The sequence below is a fragment of the Camelina sativa genome, chromosome 5 (genome assembly GCF_030686135.1).
Source record: "Camelina sativa cultivar CO46 ecotype springtype chromosome 5, ASM3068613v1".
In the NCBI taxonomy this organism is placed as follows: Eukaryota; Viridiplantae; Streptophyta; class Magnoliopsida; order Brassicales; family Brassicaceae; genus Camelina; species Camelina sativa.
This window is the reverse complement of record NC_141884.1, coordinates 25840500-25861279: the sequence shown is the minus strand read 5'-3', so window position 1 is coordinate 25861279 and position 20780 is coordinate 25840500. Positions and strand designations below refer to the sequence as shown.

Here is a 20780-nt window from a genome sequence, read left to right as displayed (position 1 = left end):
AAACTTGCTCTCTCATGCTTCCTACGACCACATTTACTTTGCTAGAAAGTTTATAGTCTACACTCTACATGTTTTCACCATAAAGTGCTATGTTAACCATTAGTTACCAAACATTAATTGACTCCTTCTAGTTGGTCTTTAGCATAATTTCAGATAGTATAGCATAAATAGTGAATTCTGTCAACTAAAAAGTATTTCAGTCAAAAAAAAAGTAAAAATTATCAAATATGCGAAAAAAAATTATGAGCATATTATTCATGTATTTTCCTAACCTGAATGGTAAATTGTCCCTACATGAATTAGGCTCAATGGTTTTCTTAAAATATTAATTTTAGTCTAACCTGCAATCATGTTAATTATAATCTTCTAATAGCTAGTGTTTAACGGTCTTTGGTTACATGTGAGTTTGAAGAACACGACGTTGACTTGTGGTGAGTAAGTGGAACATGTGAACTTATATGGAACATGTGACCTTCTTGAAACCCAATCATTTGGATTGGAATATTATAACTATTATCAACTCTTATTTGACATCTAATTTTTGTTTTAATTACCATCTAAACAAGTAAAACAAGATATCTAAATAAAAAAGTATGCATTTAGTTCTACGTACAAGCATCTAAATAATTTCGAAACATATGGGGTCAATTTTTTTACTATTTAAAGACAACAAAACCAAACCAAACCACACGTGAACATTTTGCTAGAAGAGATACAGTTGGAGAGGATGAGGAACCATTGGGCTTCCACTAGTTACGATGGACCTCTACGATGTCAACGAAAGGTTTCGGAGTTTTGAGTGGTCAGCTCTCCTACGTCTTTGAAAGTCATGTATCCCGTTTGAACTCGAGTCCTAGAAGTCCGGTTCTCGTACGTGTCTTCCATTTGTTTAACAATTACTTCTTGTGTGTAGGGCAAATTCATCTTTCCGTCGACTATATTTGAGATCACAGTAGTTGTATACTTCAAATTCAGCAAACTTAAAGACGCGATAATAAAAAGAAAACACAAAGCGGAAATATAAAAAGCCGTTGAAAACAGCAAACAGCAGTCATCAATCCTAATATTTATATAACCTTTTTGTTATTAACAATTTTTGTAGATGATCATACAAAATTAAAAAATGCATTCAACCACTGACTTCTTAAAGCTTGCTAATTAAAAATGGAAGATTTGGCTTTGTAAAGACAATCGTTGTAGTTTTTAATAGGACAATTCTCAAAAAAGTACAAAAATGATTAATCTATGTAAAAAAAATTAATATATATATGGAAGATTCTCAAAATAACACTATTTTAAGTTTTTGTTCCAAAATTAACATACACTCTTCAAAATTCCAAATTTAGCACATCTTAAATTTTGAAGAGAATTATTAAAATTAATAAAAATTGATGGTCAAACGCACTAATCATCAACAAGCTTCGTGCCCAGCTTTAGAAAACTAGCCGAATCAAAGAATTAATTCGTTATCAAGTTTGAGAAATCTAGCCCCGTGAAACTCGAATCCGGAGGTTCCGAGAGGAAGAAGAGATTTGGTTCTGCGTCTCCTCCTCTGGCTCCCACTGTTGTTAAACGAAGGAGGTACTTAGATCTGAACGATTCTGATGATGAGAAGATCGGATCTGAAGAAGAAGGTGTGGTTAAAATCAGGAGAAAACTCTCTGATGATTTTGATAAGAGTCAATAAAGATAACAACGCCCCAATAAAGCCAACAAGAAATTGATTAAATCAAAATTGGTTGAGAAGATATTGATGGAGAAGAAGATTGAGAAAGTGAACAAGAGGGGTCCAACGAGGACATCTCCAAGATGGGCGAAGCGTAGTTCTAGTTAGTTTTCATTTTTTTGTCTCCTCTTAAATTTGTATGTAGAGATTTGAAGAGTATAGTTTTTTTGGTTTTGCGCTTATAAATATGAATTTCTCTGCTTTACTATGAATTCAAACAAAGGAATCAGAACAAGAGGACCCATATCGTCTTCTGCTAACTCTGCTCCTGTGATTCTTGACATTGAAGACTTCAAGGTAAGGATTACAGCTAAAATCTTGAAGGATTTTGATTATTTTGTTCATTCGCAGGTTTGTTTTTTGTTTGTATGTATTATTTGGAAATCTGGTATACGACCTCTTGCCGTCTTTCTTAGAAGAAGAAGCAGATTCTGGGGATGGCCATGACAACATTGTTGGAGTTGATGGTTTGGCAAGGCATTCACGTTGCCGGGTATATCAAGTGCTTGTTGCATATTCTGTTTTATTGTTATGAGTTGACCATTTGTACTAGCTTTGCTTTGCTACTTAAGAGTGTCATATGTTTCTATTAGACAAATTAATAGTGATTGAGGTAACTGTGATTGAGTTTGCTACAAGTTCTCTTTTATTTCAAGAAAATTAGGAAGGATTCCACAAAATTCCAGAAAGGCTTTCTTGAATTTCAGGATGATCTTCATAAAATGTTTGGAATTTATGATGGTGTTCATAAAAAGTCAGGACATTAGTAAACTAGGTCAAGCCTAAGAGGTTTTGGAACATACAGAAGAAGTAGAAGCTTGTTAAAGTTGATGGCCATACAAATGAGTTAGGTTCCATTATACTTTAGGTTCTTCTAGGTTACAATAGTTGTAGATGATGGATCACATTCTAGTGTTCTTTAATTTCAAGGAGTCCTTGAAATTTTGAGAAGGATTCCATTAATTCGGAAAGGATTCCTTGAGCTTCATGATGACCTTCATAAAAAGTTTGAATTTTATGATGAATTTTATAGAAAGTCTGGATATTGGTAAACAACATGATGATATGCACAATACCCCTTACTAATGCAGTAATCTTTGACATATTGAGGTAAAACATCAAAAAGAGAGTTAGAAACACATTTATTTAAATTTAGGAAGGATTCAATAATATTGAGGAATAACACTTTAAAATTCAGGATAGTCTTCACAAATATTTAGAAAGAAACAAAATCAAATCATTACATATATATGTATGTATATCTCATGATGTGCACAAAACAATATCAATATCCCTCACTAAATGGAGTAATATGGGTTATATTGAAGCAAACATAAATAAAAGATGATCAAAATTCATTTCTTTAAATTTAGGAAGGATTTCATATTGTTTAGGAAGAGGTCTTTGAATTTTATGAAAGTATTCCTAAATGTCTGAAACCAACACCTATGTAGTCAACACCTAAGGTCGATGGTGCCGTTTCCATCTGCATCAACGACGTTGATCATGTCTTGGAGCTCATCTTCTGTTGGGTTTTGTCCTAGTAAACCCATAACTGTTCCCAGCTCTTTGGTTGTGATGCAACCTGTGTAACCATAATTGAAAGAGCATTGCATTTTAACCAATCACAAATACTCAAAGCTCAATAAAATCAAGGATTAAGCACTGACAAATACTAAAAGCACATGAATCAGTTTTGCCTATCACTTAGAATATATGAGAAAACTAATCTACACAAAATTGCACTTTAAGCTTCAAAAATGCAGTATACAACCAAGATACAATTCAAGACTAGTTTCCAAACAATTTACTAATTCGTTTAACATCAAATTCCTAAAACCAATTAAGATTGGAGATGCTTGAACTTCTTGTCTACCTACTTCATCCAGCACAACACATTTGTTTCCACTTCCTCTTTCACACTTAGCAGCTTATGTGGTGGTCTCAGCAATTGAGAAGAAAACGGTGACGAACGGTCCCCCCTCCCCCAATTCAAAACTTGTCGTAAGCTTCGCCGCACACTTCGCCGGCCGTAAGCTTTGCTGGTCGTAAGCTTTTGAAGCTTGACCTGAAACTATGAAAAGCGTAATTTTAATAAGCTTCCTTGTTGAACGTTTAGGAAGAAGACCTTGAAGTTCATGAATGTCTTCCTAAATGTCTGAAATTAGATCCAATTCTATGTTAAGCGAACTAAGACCCAGATCTCATTCGTGTTCCATCTCTGCAACTCAATTCTCCGTCGCGTTCAGCTTTTTCTCTGTACTAAGCTTTCGTCCATCATTTTTCCAAATTGAGCCGTCACGATATGTGCGATTAGCCATGGAGATTCATAAAGTTAATGGCCAAAGCAGCCACTGGTATCTTAGATCCATGAAGATGAAAGAGCTGGAGACTCCGGTGACAAAGAACGGCAAAGGAGGTGGTCTTCAACGACGAGAACAAAGCGGAGAAGTGAGAGATCGAGATAGTGATATTTTAGATTTTTTTTTAAATTGAAAATATTTTATTATATTAAATTTGTGCTAAATGTGGAATATTTGAGAGTAGGTGCTAACTTTGGAAGAAAAACATAGATTAGTACTATTTAGGGGTATATCTCTATATATATCTACACAATACGATTAAACTACCAAATTGAAAAGTAATAAAATAAAAATATTCAAAAATATAAGATAAGATATAAAATAATATTTGGTGTTCAACTATATAACGTATATTTCGTAACAAAAATATAAAAAGACAAGATTAAGTCGTTCTACAATTTAAGAACATTTTTTTAAAAAAGAACTAGAACACATAGTAGTTCAAGTGATCATCGACACATGTTAGAAGAAAGAGAAACCAAAAAATCCAAAAAGGAATTTTCCTTCACATTATGTGTATGGCCATAAATAAAACTTATCTATCTATATTTCGTGAGGAAAACAAATTGCTCGTGTTGGTGCTTTTGTAATTCGTCTTTTCTTTTGTATTAGCTTAAAGAAAAGTCATTTTCATTACGCACCTACACAAAGTTCCGATGCACTAGAAGTTGATATACCAAATTGCAAATAATTCAACTCCAATTTTACCTTTGTTTTATTTAGTTTTGGTTTGGGTAACGTTTTGATATTTTTTCACCCGACATATGAAATTATGATATCATAGTTGTTAATTGTTATTGAAGAAATGCTTGGTATTTTCAATTGATTTTGTTAATTAAATTTTCTTCATATTATCTCAAAGATCATTAAGTTTGTCTCTCTTCTAGTTGATAAACTGTTTTTGAAAATATTTAGGACTAAACACGCTAATTGAAAACTTATTTAAGAAACAAACGCATTGTTATATTTTAGGTAAACATTATTTTTTCTGTAAAATAAAAATCATATACACTATCATAATATAAAAATTGCAATGATGTAACCTCATTTACCAGTATATTTTCTAATGCATGATCATCATCAAGTATTGGAATAATTAAGAGTTTATCCTATATTTTGGCAGGTTGTTCATGCACCGATTGGGGTCGTTCATTACAATTTCTTGTATCTTTTCAACTTGACCGTGAATATTACATCTAAACTATCAAACACACAAAATTTTACATTTTCTTGAAGACCCCAATTGGTGCATGAATGGCTTTTATCTTTCAAAACAGCAACATGCATATTTTCTAATATTAGAACCAGCTGAAACTACACATTACCGTACCCATTGAGTTGAGAAGAATGTGTACTTTGCCAATTAATTTAGTTTTTAAATTATTGTTTATTTCTCTAAAAATCTTATATAATATGAGAAGATTTTTTTCAATTTTTGTTAAGCAGATGACACTTGGTTTACTATATTTCTGACACATGTATTTTTTTGTTTGGGGCTAATTAACTATAGTTTTGACCTAATTAACTACAGGTCCATAAAACCAAAAGAAAAAAAAAACATCTACATTTTCTTCCTTCTTTTATCAGAAACATATGCAACCCCAAAAATCTAAAGCCACCTTATATCAGTCTGTGGTTGGTTTCATCTTGGAACTATATACCAATATTTAATTAAATTTATAGGTTTGAATTTTTGGGTTTAATTTCTGTGTTTGGATCTTATATAATTTTCACGGGCACAGAATCAAATTTAAGTAAGATGGTGGGTAGGTATTATTTAAGTAAATTAGTTTAAATTTTTAAAAAATTGTTTATGTAAAATTAAAATTTTGAGCTTACTTTCTGAAAAATTACGTAAGATTATGAGATGGTTTTGATCTAATTCTATTGTTCGATTCACACTTATTATTGAAGAACGTTATGTATTTTTTTAATTACATAAAATTTAGAAGTTTTCATATTAGGAATTTCAGAATAAATTATGAATATAATCAGTTATGTTTTGATTTGAAATAATACCCACTATTTCCTCAATTTTCATTTTTGTTTATATTACTTCTTCTTTTTAACTTATTATTTTGAAACACTTTGCGAATTTATGATAATTAATATTTTATTTTAATCCCTTCTCCTTCTTAAAGGCTCAAACATTCTATAAAGTTTAGTTTTCTAAAAACAACAGATTACCATACAAATACATCCTCTTCAACGAAACATTTACACCGGTAAACATTTACTTTCCATTCTATCCTCGATTCAATCTCCAACGAACAACAAAACACCGATAACAATAGTATCGTATCATCTATTTTCCGGAAGTTCCTAACTTTAGAAGAAATATTGTCTTACTATGTCTTGAATATATTTTCCGAAAATGTAAATTATTTTTTCTATTGTTCATCTTTTGATGATTTATGCAATCATTTTAAAATATTTATAAAAGAAAATAAATAATGTCATGTGTATTTGATTTTAAAAGAAATATATAATGATGTTGGGCGTCAGATTCTTAGAGTAGGAATTGAAAGAACTCTTACTATATTATATCATCTAATAATAAAGTAAAGTTTTCTTTTGGAAAGCTGCAAAAGATTGTCATTTGATGTTCTCTTCTTTCACAAGTGTCATTTTGTTTCTTTTAATGTTTAGTGTAACAAATTTATTCAATTGAATTTACATAATAAAAATTTTACTTAACAAATCATTTGATGATTAAATAGTTTACAGATATAAGATTATAATATATATATATATATATATATATATATATTTGGGTTGTATAGGATAATGTCAACTAATAATTAGCTGTTTTATTTTCACACTTTAATATAAATAATTCACATGATTTTGATATTACATTATTTTATTTTATTTTAAATCCATTTAAATTAAACTAAAGTATATTTTAATATATAATATCTAAATAACTAAATGAGAATTGAATATTTTTTTTGATAAGGAGATAATTGTATATATTTCTGTTTAAAGAGAGAAGTGAATATATATATTTAAATTCATGATTTGATTAGCTAAAATGCCCGTTCATAGATCTATATTTATAATATATAACTTTTGAATATATATTTAAAACAATAGACAACTTTAGTTATTAATTCAACATAATGTATTTTTATAAACCTGACACATTTTTTATTAACTTTTCTATTATGTCTCATCAATCCCATATGTTGTACTAATTAACTCTCATTTTCGTAACTTTCATAATATTTATAGTAATGCAATGAATGATTAATAATAGTATTTAGAAATATTACATACTCCCTCCGTTTTCTATTACTTGTCATTCTAGAGATAAATTTTTGTTTCCCAATACTTGTCGTTTTATATTTCCAATGCAAATTTTTGGTAAAAATTCCAATTCTATCAAGCTTTATTAATGTTTTGACCACTAAAAAATTAGAAAATATATTAAAAAGGGATAAAACAGAAAATTTAATGGTTTTCTTAATCTGTGTCAAACAACCTTAAACGACAAGTAATAAAAAACGGAGGGAGTATATAAGAAAATATATTAATATGTAATATCTATAACTCTCACAAAGTTTATGTGACTCCTATAACAATGAAATACTCCCTCTGTTTTAATTTAGTTGTTGTTTTAGGTTTTCAATGAAAATGCGCTCTCTCTCTCTATGATGGGCCATGGAAAGTGCTCTCTCTCTCTCTGGGATATGATATAGTTCATTTTGAGACAGATTGTCAAGAGATTTTAAGTGTCATAGATGAGTCAAAAGACAGGCCCGCGTTTGCTTTGGAATTAGATTCTTTACCGTCTTATCAAAGAAAGTTTTCTATGTTTTTTATTGGATGTATACATAGATTGAACAATGTCTGTGTCATTCGTCTTGCAAAAGGGCTTGAGCACGAGGATCTTTCTTTTCCTATGTAAATCCGCAGGTTCCGAAATGGTAAGCTCACGAGGCTATCCTATTTGAACCGGTATTTTGAGGTAAAAAAGAAAGATGTTGATGATAAAAAAATATTTAAAAACAACGTAAACTAAATCCGTACGTAGCACGAAGTGACTACTAGTAATATTATAAGCCTGTGTTTCCAATGTTTTTTTTTCTTTTTTTTCTGATGTCTTCTTTCATCTATTTCACTCAATACATATCTGGCATATATGTGTATATATAGAGAAATATACTTCAACTCTTTCCCAAACCTACACTCCCCTCTCCCCCTCCCATCAGCTCTCTCATAAATGAACAACTCCATTGTAAAAATGGAAAACAAAAGCCATAGCAACCACCACATCCATCATCCACCATCCCGGAGCAGCCAAGAGCAGAACCAGCATGGCCTCATTTCAATAAATGCCATGATCATCATTGGTATCTCCATCATCTCATTCTTCATAATTTTTGCAATTCTCCTTATAATCCTTTTACTTCATCGGCTTAAATCCGCAAGAGACAAAGCACAACAATTATCTTGCAAAGAGAGCTTTAGTAACATTAACAACGGTGGAACTTCAACCAACTACAGCTACACATCTAGCCCTGGTAAGACACATATATACACATTAATTCCTTAATTTTCCAAACTTCGTGAGTTTTCAATTCAAAATCAATCAGCAATGAGTGAAAAATCTTGTATTTTTGTACTAGTATAGAATCACTTCCACATCCAATGAACTCTAATTTTCTTGTTAGATGACATCAAGAGAGATTGTCTATATTCAAGAAACCCAACATCATTCAGACAATTGCCACCACAGCCAAAAAGTTGTAGGAGAAGCCGAGCAGAAGGAGTAGAAGCGTACACATATAAGGAACTAGAGATTGCAACTAATAATTTCTGCGAAGAGAAGAAGATCGGAAGCGGTGGATATGGAGATGTGTACAAAGGAGTACTAAGTGACGGAACTCTTGCGGCCATTAAAAAGCTTCATATGCTTAATGATAATGCTAGTAACCAAAAGCATGAAGAACGGTCCTTTAGGATTGAGGTTAGTCGTTCCCGTGCCCACTTCATTTATTATCCATTCTTTCTTATCTACCCTTTTTGTGCTTATTTATTGTTTCCATGTTATCAACACATGAAATTAATATACTGGTATTATAAAAAGTATATATATTGAAAATTTTGAATAATCTACCGTTGCATTGTAAATTTTGAAATCTTTGAAACTTTTAATATACAGTAAAACCTCTATAAATTAATACTCTATAAATTAATAAACACCATAAATTAATAAATTTTGCTGGTCCCAAGTCGGGTCAGTGTAAAAATTAACAAAATTCGATAAAATAATAAGATAATAATTTTTTTAAATCCTCATGTAAAATACGGTAATTACCGTAAAGGTTTTTCGAAATACGTTTGAGATACTACGGATTTAATTCGACTTCTCCATTTAGGCTTTTATTTTTGGAAGTTGAAGGTAAACTTGCATTTTTTTTTTTTAAAGTTGATGATATAATTTTTAAAATAATATTTTAGAAGATTTATTGTAAACAACATTTTATAGATGAGAAAGTTCGTGTTTTTATTATAAATCCAATAGATCGTATAGTAATACATATATCCTTTCCTGGATTATACAACAATACATGTTTGACAGAAAAAAAAAAGAATTTTTTTTTACAATACATATGTTGACCAATAACTCTCTGTGTTGTACAGTCAGGTAATTACCATCCATGATTTAGATTTCTATAGAACAATAACTAAGAGTTTTAAAATAGATCACATGATTGTAACTTTTTTGTTTTTTTAAAAAAAAAAATTATTTTTTTAAATATTTTCCTATCCAATATCTGTATTTGCTAAAATACAACGTAATCTAAAAAAAAACAAAAAACAATTGAAATCGGATTCCTCTAATTGACATGCCCCTTTCAGATTTTTTTTTGTTTTATTTGGCAATTGGCATCCATGTGCTGGGATTTATAAAGTTCAAATCATTTGATATAAGAATTTGGTCCGTGTGCCTATATATTTAGTAAAGAAAGTACCACTATTCAATACTATTTTGTGGAATAGTCAATAAATAAACAAGTGGATTTGTTTATTAACTAGTAATTAAAACGTCACAACTACATTATCAGCATTTGTTGACTTGTGACCTTAAGTTTACAATTACATAAACGAATGTAATCTCTTAATGGTGCAGGTGGATCTTCTTAGTCGATTACAATGCCCATATTTGGTGGAGTTACTTGGATATTGTGCCGATCAAAACCACAGGATCCTAATATTTGAATATATGCCTAATGGTACATTGGAGCATCATCTCCACGATCACAGTTGTAAGAATCTAAAGGATCAATCTCAACCTTTAGATTGGGGAACCCGGCTTAGGATCGCTCTTGATTGTGCCAGAGCTCTAGAGTTTCTACACGAAAATACAGTCTCTACTGTGATCCACCGGAACTTCAAGTGTACCAACATTTTATTGGATCAAAATAATCGAGCTAAAGTTTCGGATTTTGGGTTGGCGAAAACTGCATCTGATAAACTAAATGGTGAGATTTCAACAAGAGTACTTGGTACCACGGGATATCTTGCTCCAGAGTAAGTAACATTTCACATTAATTATTTTCATACTTTTGCCAAAAAAAAAAAAAGAAGTAATAACAAAGTGGCTTGATCCATTAGGCCTATGAGTTCGAAAATCAATTTGTAACCAAGAAAAATAAATGCCATGTCACCTACAAATATGGAATATGATAGTAATTTTTGTCTACCCATAGTGTGCTACTCATGAATTAGAAAGATTATGATCACTAAATTTCTATATAGAGCCAAAACATAACCATATCATTTGTGTTGAGATAGGTACGCCTCTACTGGAAAGCTTACTACAAAATCAGATGTTTATAGTTATGGTATTGTGTTACTAGAACTCTTAACGGGTCGTACACCGATCGATTCAAGGCGTCCGCGAGGACAAGATGTCCTTGTCTCATGGGTATGTTCAGTAGCATATTATATATTTGAATTACTCAATACCTCCACGAGAACATGTGTAACTTGCCTACAATTGTTTAGAAGTACTACTTATATAGCTTGATATTCATAGTGAAAATGTGGCATATAATTTCAGGCTCTTCCAAGGCTAACCAATAGAGAAAAAATTAGTGAAATGGTGGATCCAACCATGAAAGGTCAATACTCACAAAAAGATCTTATTCAGGTGTGAATTCTTCACTTACTTTCTATTTTTCTTGCTATTAAATGTGTTAAATGTTATTAATTTGGAAGCATAGTGGATGTGACATCTCACTCACTAGACTACCATACAGTTGATTGATCTAACACAACATTTATGAAACCATTGGACTAAAATTGTTTGTGTGACATGGAAAGTTACGCTAATTTGTATATCTATATCTGTATGGGCAAGAGTTGTGATGGATTTTTATAAAAACAGGTAGCAGCCATAGCAGCAGTGTGTGTGCAACCAGAAGCAAGTTACAGACCGTTGATGACGGACGTTGTTCACTCGCTCATTCCCCTTGTTAAAGCTTTCAACAAAAGTTCTGATTCTTCTCGGTTTCCTAGCCGTCGAGAAAGCTTGTCATTTGATGATATTATGCCATGACACTACTTTGTTTTAATGTAATTATATTCCCTTTTTAAGTTGAGATCATCTTTACTGTTGTATCTTTGTATAGATAAATGAATCCATTTATCTTTGTAAAATTTATGGAGTCCATACAGCTTTTCTTACACTAGTCAAGGCTCTTTAAGATGCTAACAAGTCTTCTCTATAATAATCAATATCTTTTCTCTAACACACATGATCACATATCACACAACCTACACTTAGAAATATGGTAGATTATATAACTTTCCTTTCTTTTTTTTGAGAGATAGCATTTGTATACCTACTATAATGATTCTTAAACCTAAAGTAACACTTTTCTTTTTTTTTTTTTAATTTGAGACCTCTTGTTTTTCATCCTTCAATGCATCGTGAAGTCCATGAATCTCTAGATCCGCGGTGATCTTTTTTCTCCAGTGTGTAATCACCTTATAAAGCGAACTTCTCTATGTTGATTTTTTAATTGTCAAAGACATATATGACTTAACATTTCTAGGAATTTGCTCCTGTGAACCATGAGTCCATGAGCTATAATACCAATATATAAGTACCTTGCTTATTGGCTTAGATTACAAATCTTTCATCCATCATTCTCTCTCGTGTCTGCAACGATCATAAAGAAGAAGAACAAGAAACATAGTTGTCTTGTGACAATTACTTAGAAGGGGATATTGAACTTGATTTTTAAATGATTTTGTAGGATTTTAATATTTTAGAATTTTGGAAGACTTTAATGAGTTTTTAGAAGATTTGATTATTTTTAGAGTTTTATATTAAAAAAGAAAGAAAATGAAATGTGATTTTGTGAGATTTTATGATAAACTTTGGATGATTTTACAATATTTCACAGTACAAAAAAAGGAAAATTTGACTCCAGTATTTGCTTCGGCCTCGGAGGTGCTCTCTCCTTAGCTTTCTTCGAGTGTCTCTCTCTCTCGCAGTCTCGCTCATGGCCGTACCAGGATTCTTCTCTTCCACGGCGCTTCTCCGGCATTGTCATGTATCGAAAACAGAGGAGGGAGGAGGAGGCTGCTTCCATGTCGCGCCTTGCCGATTCTTTCATCCTCACCGCCTCAACACTTGTTCTGGGAGTGGATTTCTCAAGTGTAACAGTGACTATTTTACAAGAAAATATTTGCGGAAGAATAGAACTCAAGCCATAGTAGAGTATTTGGGTTCAACTTCAAATCCTAAGAAGCCAACTGGGAAGCCAAGTTATCATCCTTCAAAAGATATCAGAGCATATTTGCCAGAGAATCCTGCAGATTCTAGGCTTTCACCTCCTGAAACTGCTAGAACCATCATTGAGTGTGTCTTGTTTAGGTGAACAAAAAAAGGAACCCTGATGCTTTCAGGTTTACTTGGTATTGGAGTTCATGAGAATATTCTCTGGCTGAATATACCTTATGTAACAGATCAGCATGAAAATATATACTTTCAAGTAAAAGAAAATGAGGACATAAATGCAAACTGTTGTTGCTTCTGATAACAATTATGTGCATGCAAGTAATAGTAGGTTTGATACGATGGAGATGATTAAGGATATGGAGCTGAGCAGTCCATCTGGTATTGGTTTCGAGATTGAAGAAATCGATGATGGTGAAAGTGAAGTAGAGGATGAAAACCAAGGGGGATGAAGATAAAAGAGAAGACAAAGATGATGAGGAATGGGTTGCTGTTCTAGAAGATGGAGATGAAGACGATGATTATGTTTCGGATTCTGATGAATCACTTGGAGACTGGGCAAACTTGGAAACAATGCGGTATTGTCATCCTACGTATTTTGCCAGGAGGATGGCCGAGGTTGCTTCAAATGATCCTGTAAATTGGATGGAGCAGCCGTCAGCTGGCCTTGCTATCCAGGGACTATATATTGAGTCGTGTTGTTGTGGAAGATCACTCGGATATCCAAAAACATATCTCTGATTGTAAGGCTACATGTACTGACAAAAAAAAAAAAAAAAAAAAAAGGATGTAGAAAACTCTCAGGAGAGAAATTTGAAGGCATTGGTAGGCCAAGTGGAGATGAATCTGAGATATTATTGTAGTAGGTTGAAAATTCGAGAAATGCCAAAATTTGAAGGCATTGGTAGGCCCTGAATGAGTAGCTAGCTCTCTCTCTTACCTTAGTTGAGCTTCTTGGACATCAAAAGTCTGCTCAACGGGCTAGTCACTTAATGGGCCGTTGTGATTTCAATAATACTTTACAAACAAAATGGTTTCAATAATACTTTACAAACAACAAAAAGGTGTAATGTGACGTAAGCTGAAATGATTTATTTATATATATATATATTTTTGTAATAGACTGGAAACTAGAAAGACATCTTTATTTACCTTTTAAAACCCTTTCCTCTTCTTGCTAATAACGCCATCTGTCTTCTATTTCCTTATATTATTATTCAATTACTATATACTAGTACTTTAGAGGAAAGTGTAAACCAAACCAAAACCCCTAAAAAAAAAAAGAAATCCATCCAAGGCGATAAAACCCATAAGAAGTCCAGATCTCAAAAGTTCTCCCATCCTCCATCAAAAGCTCTCCACAAAAATCTCACACTCCTCTTCTCAATCAATCTCTCCAGATTCTCAAGGTAACCTATTTCACTTTCTAAGTTTCCCAACATTTTTCTGGGTTATATTCAAAATCAGGTTTTGAATCAAACCCTATTTCTCTGATTTCATGTAAATAAGTTATGTTTGTTCAAATTTGATATTTTTGGTTTGATTATTTTATGTAAGTAGAGAATGAACACCAAATCAGCTTTTAGGTTTGTTATTGTTGTCTGTTTTTGAATTTTGGTAGAGAGAATGGATCAACAAGGACAATCATCAGCTATGAACTACGGTTCTAACCCATACCAAACCAACCCAATGACCACCACTGCACCAGCTGGTTCTGACCATCCTGCGTACCACCAGATCCACCAGCAACAGCAGCAGCAGCTCACTCAACAGCTCCAGTCTTTCTGGGAGACTCAATTCAAAGAGATTGAGAAGACCACTGATTTCAAGAACCATAGCCTTCCCCTGGCCAGGATCAAGAAGATCATGAAAGCTGATGAGGACGTGAGGATGATCTCCGCTGAGGCGCCTGTTGTGTTCGCCAGGGCCTGCGAGATGTTTATCCTGGAGCTTACCCTCAGGTCGTGGAACCACACTGAGGAGAACAAGAGGAGGACGCTGCAGAAGAACGATATCGCTGCTGCTGTGACTAGGACTGATATCTTTGATTTCCTTGTGGATATTGTTCCTAGGGAGGATCTTCGTGATGAAGTCTTGGGTGGTGTTGGTGCTGAAGCCGCCACTGCTTCGGGTTACCCCCCGTATGGCTACTTGCCTCCTGGAACTGCTCCTATTGGGAACCCTGGAATGGTTATGGGTAACCCTGGTGCATATCCGCCTAACGCGTATATGGGTCAACCAATGTGGCAACAGCAAGCACCTGAGCAGCAGGATCCTGACAACTAACTTTGCCTAATGAAACTGTGAGTCTTTTGTTTTTGATTTGTGCTATATATATATATATATATATATATCCCTTTCATGGAAACAAAACTTGATATCATTTCTTCTTGTTTGTTTTTCTGCAGAGCCAGCAGCCTTCTAATTCGAACCTCTCTATCCGGTGGATCTACCCAAGAAGAAGAATGTTAATAGATAATTTTCAGACATAAAACTTTGGTGTAGTGGAATAATTTATGTATGTTTTATGATCCATGGATATATTTCTTGTTATACAATTTGGTTTTTCTTGATCTTTTTTCAGTCAATTTAAGGATTACATAAGTAGATGGTATAACAAGAAACTATGAAATTGAAAACTGAACTTATAAAAAGTTGAATCACTTAGAAGTTCACAGCTGCAGAGATATTGTAACCATAGTAGTCCATACTTGCACATAAGGTTGTCAAAATGAGTTGGTTCAGCTTAGCTTTAGTTTTACAAGTCTGTTCTCTACGCTACGTCGCTACCCAATACACCATACGATTACTATAACTACTACGATTACACAGTTTGCTTTTGCAACTTTTTCATTACAATTCCTTCAAGAATCCCATCTGTTCCAAAGTTGCCAGAAAACTCCTGCGGATGGACAGGACCTGGGAGGCGGAACGAGACAGAGAAGTGACCGGGCAGGCAGAGATTCTGTGTTTGCATTTCAAACACCTGAGAAAACCGTTGAACTTGCTTCTGGCCTGTTGTAGTGACTCCTCTGATTAGTACCTTGCCATTGTCTTCTACTGCACAGCTAAAATCTCCTGCAATAAATTGGTTTAAGTGGGATGAGTGCTTTTACATAAATAAGCAAAAGAAAGAAGACAGTAGAGTCACTCACTTTCATCTCTTTTCACACCGGGAAGAGATACACGGAAGAGATAAGCGTCATCGCATTCACCAATGTCCATCAGTCCCACCATAAGTCCACCCTGAGCTTCAGACATTGCCTCAGGTTTTGCAGCAACATCACTTTCTTCGCCACTGATGCAGGTACCCGCCTTATCATTGCCATTACATGTTTTAGGCACTTCCAGAACATGCTCAACCTCTTTCAATGGTTCCAAGCTCTCATCCATCTTATTCTCAACCTCATTAGCTTCAACATCGCTGTTAGTTTCAGTTACATCAACAGTAATGCTCAAAGCAAAGCTGTCCAATCCCGTAAGCCGCTTAAACCGTTCAACACACTCTTGTCTCATACAAGAAGTATCTGGATCATTAATGAACACAATGCTCGGAATAAACTTAAACCTATTCCTAAGACGGGTTTCAGGGTGGAGTTGTTCCGGATAAAGATCCACGAAAAGAGGGTAATCCCCGTTCGAAGCATTGCGTTTTTCATTGAAATAATCACGAATCTTTCTCGGCATTATCACTAGAGACTGATCAACATTTCTGAGAATGTGATAATACACACGTTCTACCTCAGCCCTCTTCATAAGTGAGCCACTCAACTCATCTGCTGCTACGAGAATCTTAGACGCTTGAATCTGAAAAGCTGATTGGTGCTTTGGATGCTTACGTTTTCTTAAATCTGGTCCGAAGTAAGTTCCAATGATGAAATGTAAGAGAAACAACTTGTCGTCTTCAATGTCAAGTGAAATCAACACTCTTTCTTCTTGTTTTCCAGCTGCTAACTCACACATTGTATCACTCATACCCTAAAGAAACAACATAGAAAATCAAAAAAAAGGTTGATTCTTTATGAGTGTTCTATCAAAAAGATAGAAGCTTTAATAGTGAAATTGAAAATTTTAAACATGCAACCAAATTCGCATCAAAATAATGAGGGAAGAATCATGGAAAAAAACACGAAACCTTTTAACGAGATTATAGAAATTGAAACAGTAGAAACACAAATTGTAAGTAAACAAGCTGAAATTGAGATGAAAATGTTACTAACCAGAAGTGTAATTTAGGGTTCTACTAAGTGAATTTGTTTTCATCAGAGGAACACAGAAAGCGACTCTCAAGTAAAAGGGACTCTTCAAGAAAAAAGGGTAAATTGGGAATTCACTTACTCAATTGTGATTGGGCCACGTGCCGGTTATTCTCTCCCCTTTTTTGGGTTCTTCTTCTTAAAGAGAGAAAATAAAATTATAAAAAAAATAACCCAACAAAGCTTCTCCGGCAACTTCTGAAACCACTCTCCGATGAGGTAAAATTTTCTTTGAAAAAATTGGTCAATTTAGTTTCTGCTCTTGCTCGTGTATAACCCAGATTTTTGTATTTTGGTTCGTTCTTTGTGAAAGATTTAAAATTTTCTTTAGGGGATTTGTCCCATTTTAACTGATTAGGTTATTTTTGGCTCAAAGCCTTAAGCTTTGATGAAATGCTTGTGTGGCCGACAGCCAACACCATCGAAATTGGAATTTTGACCAAACTTGTTTAGATTTAAGATTCAAAACTTGAAATTTAGTCTAAAAAGGTATGATTTTTTTTTTTTATAGAATCTTCATGTCTGATCTTCGTTCTTAGCTAAACCCCTGTTATACATTAGGTTGGCTCTTCGTTTGTGGTCATAAAAGTATACAAAGGTTTCGTTTTTATGGATACTAGTAAGCATTAGGGATAGTGGTTATAGATCACAAAGACTTTACTTGCCTATTGAATCTAACCATTGCCATTGTTTGGTAAGCATTAAGCATTACGGATTCTGTTTACCTCTTGTTTCTTTGGTTCAATAGCCTCATAATACCTCAAGATTTAGCCTTTTTAGTCAATAGCAGCAACTACTGTTATATATATATATATATATATATATATATTTTTTGTAGTTTTTGGCAATTGGTTATGTTTGGTAGCAGATCAGAGTCTAGTGTTAGTGTATAATAAAAGGAATTGTTGTTTCTTCAGGTCTTCAAGTGGTCAAAACGGGATGAGAGAGAACAACAGTTACCCGGAAAACACAAGGAACCCACAGTTTCTTGAAGTGACTCCATTGAACAGTTTGCCTTACATCGGTCCAGTAACTCATGCATCCATGTCGAGTAACAGGGCGAATGAGAATGTAGAGAGAGTAGGAGGGCCAGCAATGATATTTCTGCCTTCTGAATCAACTCCAGAGTTTAATAGCCTTATCAGTCAAACGAAAACCGGAGTTGCTCTTACGGGAAGTGCAGCCATGGGGAAGATTGGACCAACGATTGGTTTGGTTGATATTGCTGAATCCGAGGACTCGTACTACTTTCGTGTTTCATTACCTGGTGTTTCAAGAGATGAGAGTAAGTCTGAACTCATCTTCGTGTTTCATTACCTGGTGTTTCCATATCTTTACAATTGACATGCCAAATTATTGTTTCTAGATTTCTAGTTCGAATCTTGTGAAAGATATTTGTTCTGAATGAACAAAGAGTATATGTATCTTGTGCTTTTACTTGTCTTCTACTGAATGTGACATGTTGAACATGCAGAGGACTTCAGCTGTGAAATAGAACCAGACGGTAAGATTCAGATAAAGGGAACAACAACTACGGGGGAGATGACAGTTTGCAAAAACAATCAGATCTTCAAAATGCTAACACAGAACTTATGCCCTCCAGGCCACTTCACCATCTCCTTTCAGCTTCCGGGTCCTGTGAGCAATGAAGAATTTAACGGTAATTTTGGAGCAGATGGTGTACTTGAGGGTGTAGTGAAGAAGCTGTACTACGAAGACTAAACAGAAATAACAAATGGAGATGGATTTGTTGGAGCTTTAAAGTAAAGCTAGAATCATTGCAGGTTATGTAGGATTTTGTTTTTGTTGTTAGCTTCATTGCCATTAGAAAAGTTGTTGAATAGTTGATGTTGCTTCGTAAACTTGGAAACTTAATTATTATGCCTGATTAAAAACAGATCGGAGATATGATATGGTTGGAAAAATTTGGACTGTTTTTACTTTGTATTGTGCTGCGGCCGATTGAATTGCCTTGGGGACAAAACTGTCTTGTACTTACTGTTCAAAAGTTTGGGTTCTGGAGGGGCATAAGTTCTGTGATAGCATCTTCAAAATTCACTATCAACCAAAACTTTACCCCCGAATTTACCACCTGGTATCTTTGTTTCATAGATAGGAGAACTACCTTGTCAACAAGATTCATCTTCTTGTTAACTTACCACAAAAATAACATATTACTCTAAGTTGCGATGAAACTGGCTTTATATTGTTGTTCTGTTCAAGTGTTCAGGCATCATAGTAAAGCTTCTGCCAGGCAAATATATATATATATTTTTTAATTTGACATCATGTTATGGACTTAATTTTGTTATGCCTTGTAATTTGTAAATACGATGTGTTGTTTTATGCTATCCGTTCAAAACACAAAGCGTAAAAGAGAAACAAAAAGAGTCTTCAAACAAAACACAAGCATCAGTACGCTTAGAAAAGAACAAGGCAACTAAACAACAAGCCAATTAGTACTAAACCAGTCATCACTCTCACAGACGTCGCCTTACCAGCAGAGCTCGCCTTACCAGCAGTAAAACTTCCACTTGGAGTGCTTGTGGTCAACACAACCACCATCCACTCTTTCTCCGACCCAACACCAGCCCCAACATACCTCGAATCGTTCAGATACTTAGCATAACCGGTTTGTGTGTAATTAGTTAAAGCCAGAGTAGGTATCCGGTTAGGGATACAAACTGGTAAGATCAATCCGTCACGGGTAGTGCTTGGGTCGATTTTACACTCAGAAAGAATGTCTTGGTAGTTAGTTAACTGCGGAGGGACCGAGCCAGGAGTAACCGTGCCTGCTGTGGAGTGGTTTGTGCATGGTTGATCTTCGAGCTTGTCGGCGATCTCATCGGCCACACAATCAGCCTTCTCGTTCTTTGTAAAAGGTGGAACTTTTTGAGCAGTTCGGTGGCTGTTTAGGCCTTGAAGAAGATTATCCTCCGCCTCTACAATAACACAAACACAACAAAAAAGGATCCATATATGAGAAAGATTACATCAATTGTAACTCCAATATCATGAACTCTAATCACCAAGTACCAATGACCCAACCAACTACTATTATACACATATGTAAAGTCTAAACACGTATAAATTTCAAGTACAAGTTTATACAGTACATAAACTACACTAAGAGAGAGAGGTTAAGAGCGTTTACGGTTGCAGATAACACATGTGGAAATCAAGGAGAAAATGAGAAGACGAATGATGTAGATGGATATAGACATCTTGGTAATCAAGACCATTCCTCTTCACACACAATTTCTTATTCTTATTCTTCTGGTAATAAAAGTAGAGAGTTAGAGATCAGGTAAAGGCAAAGAGAATGTAATTTTGTTGGACATGTACTCTATTTGTTTATAGTATCTTCAGCTCTAAAATTAGCCGTTCTTGATAAGATCTGTTAAAGTCGCTAACACTTGGCAAAGAGGAGGTTTCGTTTTGCCAAAAGACGACGTGTATTAATGCACATCCTCTTCACGTGTCATGCATGCAAAAGAACAAATACAATTACCCAAAAAAAAAAAGAACTAGTAAGATATAATCTGATCATATTAAATAAAATAAATATTTCTAACAAATTAGTGTGTGAATGAGAAACAATTTTTGTCCATGTCACACGGATCACCGTTTATGGTTTACCACAAATCCGGTTCCACTCACCAACACGTGTATCATCC

General features: G+C 34.1%; 5 protein-coding genes, 2 long non-coding RNA genes and 1 pseudogene across 8 annotated transcripts; 5 read left to right on the top strand and 3 right to left on the bottom strand.

Annotated features, from left to right (window-relative positions):
• The first annotated feature begins 1452 nt into the window (after positions 1 to 1452).
• LOC104787347 (uncharacterized) lies at positions 1453 to 2364 on the top strand. The gene is made up of 2 exons (XR_015557511.1): positions 1453 to 1829; positions 1950 to 2364. It is a non-coding gene; the product is annotated as an uncharacterized LOC104787347 (long non-coding RNA).
• Positions 2365 to 8105: 5741 nt separating this feature from the next.
• LOC147944365 (uncharacterized) lies at positions 8106 to 9058 on the bottom strand. The gene is made up of 2 exons (XR_015557513.1): positions 8876 to 9058; positions 8106 to 8612 (listed from the first exon to the last, which is right to left on the bottom strand). It is a non-coding gene; the product is annotated as an uncharacterized LOC147944365 (long non-coding RNA).
• LOC104787348 (putative serine/threonine-protein kinase PBL7) lies at positions 8315 to 11815 on the top strand. Of its 2 annotated transcripts, XM_010512919.3 has the most exons (6): positions 8315 to 8615; positions 8766 to 9061; positions 10229 to 10629; positions 10894 to 11026; positions 11162 to 11251; positions 11489 to 11815. In XM_010512919.3, exons 1-6 carry the CDS (start codon positions 8315 to 8317, stop codon positions 11657 to 11659), a joined length of 1392 nt encoding a protein of 463 aa, XP_010511221.1. In that variant the 3' UTR covers positions 11660 to 11815. The 2 variants fall into 2 exon arrangements, with proteins under 2 accessions (XP_010511221.1, XP_087306895.1); XM_087450769.1 differs by lacking the exon at positions 11489 to 11815 and having other exon boundaries at positions 11162 to 11257.
• Positions 11816 to 12575: 760 nt separating this feature from the next.
• LOC104789460 (uncharacterized protein At3g49140 pseudogene) lies at positions 12576 to 13640 on the top strand (annotated as a pseudogene).
• A 330-nt stretch (positions 13641 to 13970) lies between these two features.
• Positions 13971 to 15422, top strand: LOC104787349 (nuclear transcription factor Y subunit C-3). Its single transcript, XM_010512920.3, has 3 exons — positions 13971 to 14256; positions 14469 to 15150; positions 15256 to 15422. The coding sequence occupies exon 2, from the start codon at positions 14474 to 14476 to the stop codon at positions 15131 to 15133; it is 660 nt and encodes a 219-aa protein (XP_010511222.1). The 5' UTR covers positions 13971 to 14256; positions 14469 to 14473; the 3' UTR covers positions 15134 to 15150; positions 15256 to 15422.
• A 112-nt stretch (positions 15423 to 15534) lies between these two features.
• Positions 15535 to 17193, bottom strand: LOC104787350 (increased DNA methylation 2-like). Its single transcript, XM_019245995.2, has 3 exons — positions 17068 to 17193; positions 16003 to 16825; positions 15535 to 15925 (listed from the first exon to the last, which is right to left on the bottom strand). Exons 2-3 carry the CDS (start codon positions 16820 to 16822, stop codon positions 15672 to 15674), a joined length of 1074 nt encoding a protein of 357 aa, XP_019101540.1. The 5' UTR covers positions 16823 to 16825; positions 17068 to 17193; the 3' UTR covers positions 15535 to 15671.
• Positions 17194 to 17253: 60 nt separating this feature from the next.
• On the top strand, positions 17254 to 19028 carry LOC104787351 (alpha-crystallin domain-containing protein 22.3). Its single transcript, XM_010512923.3, has 3 exons — positions 17254 to 17322; positions 18021 to 18388; positions 18578 to 19028. The coding sequence occupies exons 1-3, from the start codon at positions 17318 to 17320 to the stop codon at positions 18823 to 18825; spliced, it is 621 nt and encodes a 206-aa protein (XP_010511225.1). The 5' UTR covers positions 17254 to 17317; the 3' UTR covers positions 18826 to 19028.
• Positions 19029 to 19424: 396 nt separating this feature from the next.
• On the bottom strand, positions 19425 to 20478 carry LOC104787352 (putative GPI-anchored protein At5g19250). The gene is made up of 2 exons (XM_010512924.3): positions 20258 to 20478; positions 19425 to 20045 (listed from the first exon to the last, which is right to left on the bottom strand). Exons 1-2 carry the CDS (start codon positions 20343 to 20345, stop codon positions 19525 to 19527), a joined length of 609 nt encoding a protein of 202 aa, XP_010511226.1. The 5' UTR covers positions 20346 to 20478; the 3' UTR covers positions 19425 to 19524.
• Between the last annotated feature and the right edge of the window lie 302 nt (positions 20479 to 20780).

Coding starts and splice junctions, on each gene's coding strand:
- LOC104787348 (XM_010512919.3), top strand. CDS start 8,315: ATGAACAACTCCATTGTAAAAATGGAAAACAAAAGCCATAGCAACCAC. Junction 11,027..11,161: donor AAGATGTCCTTGTCTCATGG/GTATGTTCAGTA, acceptor ATATAATTTCAG/GCTCTTCCAAGGCTAACCAA. Junction 11,252..11,488: donor CACAAAAAGATCTTATTCAG/GTGTGAATTCTT, acceptor TTATAAAAACAG/GTAGCAGCCATAGCAGCAGT.
- LOC104787349 (XM_010512920.3), top strand. CDS start 14,474: ATGGATCAACAAGGACAATCATCAGCTATGAACTACGGTTCTAACCCA.
- LOC104787350 (XM_019245995.2), bottom strand. CDS start 16,822: ATGAGTGATACAATGTGTGAGTTAGCAGCTGGAAAACAAGAAGAAAGA. Junction 15,926..16,002: donor CGGTGTGAAAAGAGATGAAA/GTGAGTGACTCT, acceptor AATTTATTGCAG/GAGATTTTAGCTGTGCAGTA.
- LOC104787351 (XM_010512923.3), top strand. Junction 18,389..18,577: donor TGGTGTTTCAAGAGATGAGA/GTAAGTCTGAAC, acceptor TTGAACATGCAG/AGGACTTCAGCTGTGAAATA.
- LOC104787352 (XM_010512924.3), bottom strand. CDS start 20,345: ATGGTCTTGATTACCAAGATGTCTATATCCATCTACATCATTCGTCTT. Junction 20,046..20,257: donor CACATGTGTTATCTGCAACC/GTAAACGCTCTT, acceptor GTGTTATTGTAG/AGGCGGAGGATAATCTTCTT.